Below are 7,595 nucleotides of genomic sequence, written 5' to 3' on the forward strand. Positions count from 1 at the left end.
ATGTGGCCTATAAGTCTGTCTCATCGTTCAACTATACTTTTCCAAATGCTTCTTTCTTCATCAATATGCCGCAATATCTCTTCATTTGTCATTTTATCCACTCATCTGATTTTTAACACTCTCCTTAAGCACCACATTTCAAAAGTTTTTAATCTTTTCTTCTCGGGTACTCCGATCGTCCAAGTTTCACTTCCATATAAAGCTACACTACAAACATACTTTTAAAAATGTTTTCCTAACATTTAAATTAATTTTTAATGTAAAAAGATTATATTTCTGACTGAAGGCTCGTTTTGCCCGTGCTATTCAGCATTTTATGTCGCTCCCATTCCATGCATCTTTAGCAATTCTACTTCCCAAATAACAAAATTCTTCTTCCTCCATAATCTTTTCCTATTTTTATATTCAGTGCTCCATCTACATTATTTCTACTACATTTCATTACTTTTGTTTTGTTCTTGTTTATTTTCATGTGGTAGTTCGTGCGTAGGACTTCATCCAAGCTGTTAATTGTTTCTTCTAAATCTTCTCTCAGCTAGAATTACTGTATCATCAGCAAATTGTAGCAACTTTATCTTTTCACCTTGTACTGTTACTTCAGATCTAAATTAGTCTTTAACATCATTAACTGCTAGTTTTATGTAAAGATTAAAAAGTAACGAGGATAGGGAATATCTTTGTCAGACTGTTTTTTATTACGGCTTCTTTCTTATGTTCTTCAATTATTACTGTTGATGTTTGGTTCCTGTAAATATTAGCAATTGTTCTTCTACCTCTGAACTCTCAAATTAAAGCCTAAATTTTTTAAAAGCGCTGAACATTTTATTCGAGTCTATGTTATCGAATGCCTTTTTTAGGTATACAAATGCAGAGTATGTTTGTTTGTTTTTCTTTAATCTTCCTTCTACTATTAATCTGAGTGCTAAAATTGGTTCCCTTGTTCCTATATTTTTCCTGAAATCAAATTGGTCTTCTCCTAACATTTCTTCCACTCTCCTTTCAATTCTTCTATAGAGAATTCCAGTTAAGATTTTTTATGCATGACTAGTTACGCTAATTATTCTGTATTCTTCACATTTATCTGCTCCTGCTTTCTTTAGTATAATGACTATAACACTCTTTTAGAAGTCTGATGGAACTTTCCCTTTTTCATAAATATTATACACCAGTTTGTATAATCTATATCTATCGCTTTCTAAGCAGCATTGTGCAGTAATTCAGCAGGTATTCCGTCTATTCCAGGAGCCTTTCTGCCATTCAAATTTTTTAATGCTCTCTTACATTCAGATCGCAGTATTGTTTCTCACCTTTCATCCTCTTCGAATTCCTTTTCTTCCTCTACAACATCAGTTTCTAATTCATTTCCTCTGTATAACTCTTCAATATATTCTACCCACCTATCGACCTTTACTTTTGTATTATAAATCGGTATACCATCTTTATTTTACACATTATTAGATTTTAATTTATGTACCACAAAATTTTCCTTGACTTTCCTGTATGCTCTGTCTAATTTACCAATTATCATTTCTCTTTCCACTTCTGAACACTTTTCTTTAATCTACTCTTGTCTCACTAGTTTGCACTTCCTGTTTATAGTATTTCTTAATTGTCAATAGTTCCTTTTACTCTCTTTATCACTAGCATTCTTATATTTTCTATGTTTATCCATCAGTTGCAATATATCCTCTGATATCCAAGGTTTTCTACCAGTTCTCTTTGTTTCACCAAGTTCGCTTCTTCTGATTTACAAATTTCCTTTTTAACATTCTCCCATTCTTTTTCTACATTTTCTACCTTATCTTTTTACTCGGACCTCTTGTGATGTCTTCCTCAAAAATCTTCTTTACCTGCTCTTCCTGAAGCTTCTCTAAATTCTGCAGATTCATCTGACACCTTTTCTTCAAGTTTTTAAACCCTAATCTACATTTCATTACCACTAAATTATGGTCGCTATCAATGTATGCTCCAAGGTAAGCTTTGCAGTCGAGTTGATTTCTAAATCTTTGCTTAACCATGATATAATCTATCTGATACCTTGCAGTATCACCTGGCTTTTTTCATGTGTATATTCTTCTATTATGATTTTTAGGCTGGATGTTGGCAATTACTAAATTATACTTTGTGCAAAACTCTGTAATTCAATCCTCTCTTTCATTCCTTTTGCCCAGCCCATATTCACCCACAATATTTCCTTCCTTGCCTTTTCCAATACTTGCATTCCAATCTCCAACTATTATTAAATTTTCACCCCGTTTTATGTATTTAATTGCTTCATCAATTTCTTCATGTACACACACATACTCTATTTCACCATGGGCACTTGTAAGCATATAGGCATTAACAATCATTGTCAGCTTAGGTTTTGATTTTATCCTTATTACAATGATTCTATCAGTATGCATTTTGAAAAACCCTAATCTCTTTCCTACCTTCTTGTTCATTATGAAACCTATTCCTGCCTGCCCTTTATTTGAAGCTGAATTCATTATTCTAAAATCAGCTGACTAAAAGTTTTCTTCTTCCCACTGAACCTCGCTAATTCCTACTACACCTACATTTAATCTATCCATTTACCTCTTTAAATTTTTTAACTTTTTTTTTTTACCTGTGGGGACCACTGTTAGGTATTGCTTCAGAGGATGAGATGAATGATTTGTAGTGTGTGAAAATATCATGCCTGACCAGGATTCGAACCTAGGACCTCCGGATGAAAGGCCAAGATGACTCGTCCCATGGAGGCTGGAAAATTTTCTAACCTACTAACCTTTTTAATATTTCTAAAACTTTCTGCGCTCCGACTTGTAGAATGTTATTTTTTAATTTTCTGGTGACCCCTTCCTTAGTAGTCGCCACCCAGGGATCCGAACGGCGAACTAGTTTACCTCCAAAATATTTTCCCAAGGAAGGTGCCTCCATTTTTGTTACATAAAAATGCAGAAAGTTACATTTTCTTGGAAAAAAGTAGCTGTAGTTTTCCATTGCTTTGAGCTGTTAAGTACTCAGAATATTGTGTGTTGATATGGCCGTTTAAGTCCTCCTGACCATACACTTTTAACAACTACTGCCCTCTATCAGGAATCATTCCTTAGTCTGGCTCTCAACAGATACCTCTCCGATATGGTTGCACCTTCGGTCCAGCTAGTCTGTATCACTGAGCACTCAAGGCCCCTCACAATCAGCAAGGTATCATGATTCATGGAGGGAGAGAAAAAGAAAATAATAACAAAAGCATTCTAATGGATGGCTGAATTAAAAAAATAACCAACAAATACTAACTTATTTTCAGCTGTTTATGTCTACCTTTAATAGTCAACAATTGATAATCATACAATTTCAAGGAAAATGTACAAACTATCGTCAGAAATGTATAAAAACAAAAGCTCACTATGCACTTTGTATTAGTAAACCAGTAACTTTTTAAAACATAAAATACGGCAAGACGAATTCAAAATCTCCAATTTGTTTTTCAACAACATCTATTCATGGGCAATAAAAAATAACTACAATAAAACGACAAACATTAATTTGACCAACGTTGGTCTGCCATTTCTTACAATCTTAACACAAAACAGTTACCAATCCTGTAAGACGCAAACAATACCTTAAGAATGATTTCCTATCACAAGAAAGAAAACTTAACGAATGATAATAACTGTAAGGAAATACTAAAATATTCTTTTGATTTTAATAGAACACTATAAACAATTTAAAAAACGGTACAAAACAAATAAAATTTGATGGACAGTGTACGTCATCTCAACAAACGACTGAAGGATTGACGTGAATCTTAAACGTAATGATAAAGTACTAAACTCAACACAATTAGGGGAAAATATATTTCCTCAACCTAAAACAAATAATACTCACAATTGCTTTCGAGTAGCATTTAATAGCATCTTCATATTTTCTCAAACTAAACAGTCTGTTTCCCTGGTCTTTTAACTCTTTATCTGATAAATTTGCAGTAGAATACATGTACTTACTCATGTCGAACAGACTTTAGAATCTTTTATTCCTAGACACAACACTTTAAGACTATTATTTTAAAACTTAAAAATTAAATATTTACAAACGCAATACACGATCACAGTCCACTACAACCGATGAAGACATTTTGTTGCATTCCTTACGACCAGTTTGACTACTAGCGATAACTAAGTTGCAGCGGAAAGACCTGAAACTGCTTTTTACTTTTTATATTGCATTTAAGCAGTCTTAAAACGTACTTTAATGGACTAAAAATGCATAAAATTACAATATAAATAGTGAATTGATTTATCTACAAGTCATTATTACCCAATGAATGTTAATAGATTTTGAATCCCTTTTAAAAAGTAAATATGTTCCGGGATCAATTTTTTTTTATCAAACATTTTTTTTTTTAATTTTGTTTATTCAAACACTTACTGTACTTAAGCACAACTATTTAATATTAAAAAGAATTAGTAAATAAACAAAGATGTTGCTACTTAATTATATTGCCACAGACAAAGATGTCGCTCAGGTAGTACTCTGCATTCTTTTTTCTGTTTAGCCTCCGGAACCACCGCAAGGTAGCACCCTGCGAATTATTTTATCGTGCTGAAAGTTACTGTATAATAAAATATATCATTTTTACACTTTTAAACGACTGAAGAAGTATTTATCAAATAGTGATTTAATTAAATAGTTACTAAGCCATTTAATCATGGCAGATCTTTAATTACAAACTTTCTTAAGTTCTTTTGGAGATACACATAATAGGAGGTAAACAAATGGCGTAATTAAAACTACTAATTGGCAGAATGGATCTCCACCAAAGGTTTCTGTTTGCCACGGAAATAAAAACTAATATTTCAGTTGACTCACCACACACTTCCCAACAGAAGCTCAACATGCGGATCAACACCTTCTTTCTTTTTCCTGTTTAGCCTCCGGTAACTACCGTTTAAATAATACTTCAGAGGATGATATGTATGAGTGTGAATGAAGTGTAGTCTTGTACATTCTCAGTTCTACCATACCTGAGATGTGTAGTTAATTGAAACCCAACTACCAAAGAATACCGGTATCCACGATCTAGTATTCAAGTCCGTGTAAAAATAGCTGGCTTTACTAGGACTTGAACGCTAGAACTCTCGACTTCCAAATCAGCTGATTTGGGAAGATGCGTTCACCACTAGACCAACCCAGTGGGTGCGAATCAACACCTATCTTTCATAAACTCTACTAGTTGTTCATCATCTAGATCTGACTGTAACAGGGTACCTAATGTCACAAAGTCATGCACTGTTCCACAGCAAGGGTTGTGTTCTGCTATCAGATTCCTGAAAGCTTACGTTAGTTTGAGTGCCTGGAATCTTAAATGATTGTATATTCTGTACTTAAGTAAGATTATCTCACTCAGGGAACTAAATATACACTTTCAGGTAACTCTTGTATCCTTAGATCTAGAGACCTTAAGGTAAAAATATACAATTAGAGAATAGCTAATAAAAAATATATAAGACCAATCAATTAAATAATTTTATCTTATGTGGTTCACTTAATAAAACCCAAGGTTATGTAGAGAACCCACCGGGTTGGTCTAGTGGTAAACGCGCCCTCCCAAATCAGCTGATTTGGAAGTCGAGAGTTACAGCGTTCAAGTCCTAGTAAAGCCAGTTATTTTTACACGGATTTGAATACTAGATCGTGGATACCAGTGTTCTTTGGTGGTTGGGTTTCAATTAACCACACATCTCAGGAATGGTCGAACTGAGAATGTACAAGACTACACTTCATTTACACTCATACATATCCTCTGAAGAATTATCTAAACGGTAGTTACCGGAGGCTAAACAGGAAAAAGAAAGAAAGGTTATGTAGAGAGTATTCATTTTGACTGAAAATGAGAGTAAAATAATCCTGATAAATGAGTTGACTATCTAGTGTGAGTGATGCATAATCATACAGAAGAATAAAAACCTATAAAGAATGGGTGTTACTATAAAAATCTGATTGACTTTAATAAGAAAAATAATTATTGATTTGCTTTTGTCAACAATGATTGGTAATGAAACTTACTTAAAAATAAAACTTTTGAAAAGACAGATTTATTTATTAATTTGTCAATTTATTATTTCAAAAGTTTTTAGTTTCAAATAAGAATAATTGGAAAATTTCTCTTTGCTATTTTGATTAGGTCTATCAACCTTATAATTCTATTTTGTTTTTAATCTTTAACATTTATGCTAGTTTAATTATAATAGTAATAGTTTTAGAAAATTAAATGGTTTAAATTTTAATCGTACATTTTTTGTGTTTATGTATATCAAATTTGTTGTTTCCAAGTTCTTAGTTACATAAAAACAATATTTATTAATCATCTCCTAAATGCAAACCCAAAAATAAAATTTTGTTTGACTTGTTGCAAAGATTTAGATTTTAAAACTGATATTATCACAGATTGTGATGGATAAAAACATAGCACACTACTTGCAAAATCATTTGTATCATAAAAGCCTACACATAAAGCTTGAATGGCTGAATTTCTCAAGCAAAGATTAAGGAAATATTTTGTTAAGTGTTATATTTGGATGTACTTCTGTATGAATGTTAAGAGTATAGAAAAGGTGGAGGCCTTTGAACTGTGGGTACAAAAAAGTTTGAATAGTTTAAAGAACTGAATTAAAAATAAAGAAGTAATGAGAAGAGAAAATGAGAAAAGATTAGTCAGAATTCAGAAGAGGAAAAATAATTGGTATATAAGAAAAGGAATGATTAAAGCATATTAGAAAGATCAGTAAAAGGTGCAATGAAGAGAGGATGAAAAAAATTAGGGATCATAAATAATTTGAAAAAATGTAGGCTGTCAAGAACTCAAAAGTTTAGCTGGAAACATAAGAGAATGTACAACGTAGCATGAGGGCTCATCTCAGATTAGATAACTATATAATGATTATGAGCAAAAAAAAAATGAGTAAAAAATTTGGATTCCATTACTAAGCAGGCTTCTTGCTTAATAACTGTTTATGAATGGTAGGTGAATTTCTTGTAAACAGAATTTCTTCTTACTGCATTACTGCATAATGTAATGGAAACATCGGTGTCATAAATATTATTTTAAATGTCGATTTTATTTTAGTTGTTATAACTAATTGGTCAATACTTTCTTTCTAAAAGGTAACACTTTCATGTATAATTCACCTCATCTATGTCGTTAAAATACGTCAGTGAAATCACGTCCAAGATCGTAAAGTCAAAATAAAAAAACAAACCACAGTAGTCACAATTCACAGGGTATGTACAAGGGTGTACCGCTTGCAGTTTCTTAAATCAAATAATGTTGATAAGTGATAAAAATGTTCATTAATGTAGCAATGAGTCAATCTACGAACAGTTTTCTAGAGCTACTTACAAGAACTTGCTCACCAATAATAAGTTGGCAGCTATTGATTTAGATTAGTAGAAGAAATATAAGCGCATGGCTAGCGCCCAAGTGGAACGAAGTACAACGAATGTCATGACTAAACGTAAGTCAGAAGGCTCGGCGATAAAGTAAAGAAAAAAAACTATTTTATTCTTTTTAACAGAATGAAAACTATTAATTATAGTCGAAAATTTCCTAAATA

The 7,595-nt window shown here is 32.3% G+C and overlaps 1 protein-coding gene across 3 annotated transcripts in view; it reads right to left on the bottom strand.

The window, feature by feature from the left end:
* Positions 1–4,139, bottom strand: part of STUB1 (STIP1 homology and U-box containing protein 1) — a 60,348-nt gene extending 56,209 nt beyond the window's left edge. For all 3 annotated transcript variants that reach the window (XM_075375089.1, XM_075375087.1, XM_075375086.1), the window contains exon 1: positions 3,871–4,139. In XM_075375089.1, the coding sequence (XP_075231204.1) occupies positions 3,871–3,990 (120 nt within the window). In that variant the 5' untranslated portion in view covers positions 3,991–4,139. The remainder of the gene's footprint in view (positions 1–3,870) is intronic.
* Between the last annotated feature and the right edge of the window lie 3,456 nt (positions 4,140–7,595).

The sequence above is a fragment of the Lycorma delicatula genome, chromosome 9, assembly GCF_047948215.1.
Source record: "Lycorma delicatula isolate Av1 chromosome 9, ASM4794821v1, whole genome shotgun sequence".
NCBI lineage: Eukaryota > Metazoa > Arthropoda > Insecta > Hemiptera > Fulgoridae > Lycorma > Lycorma delicatula.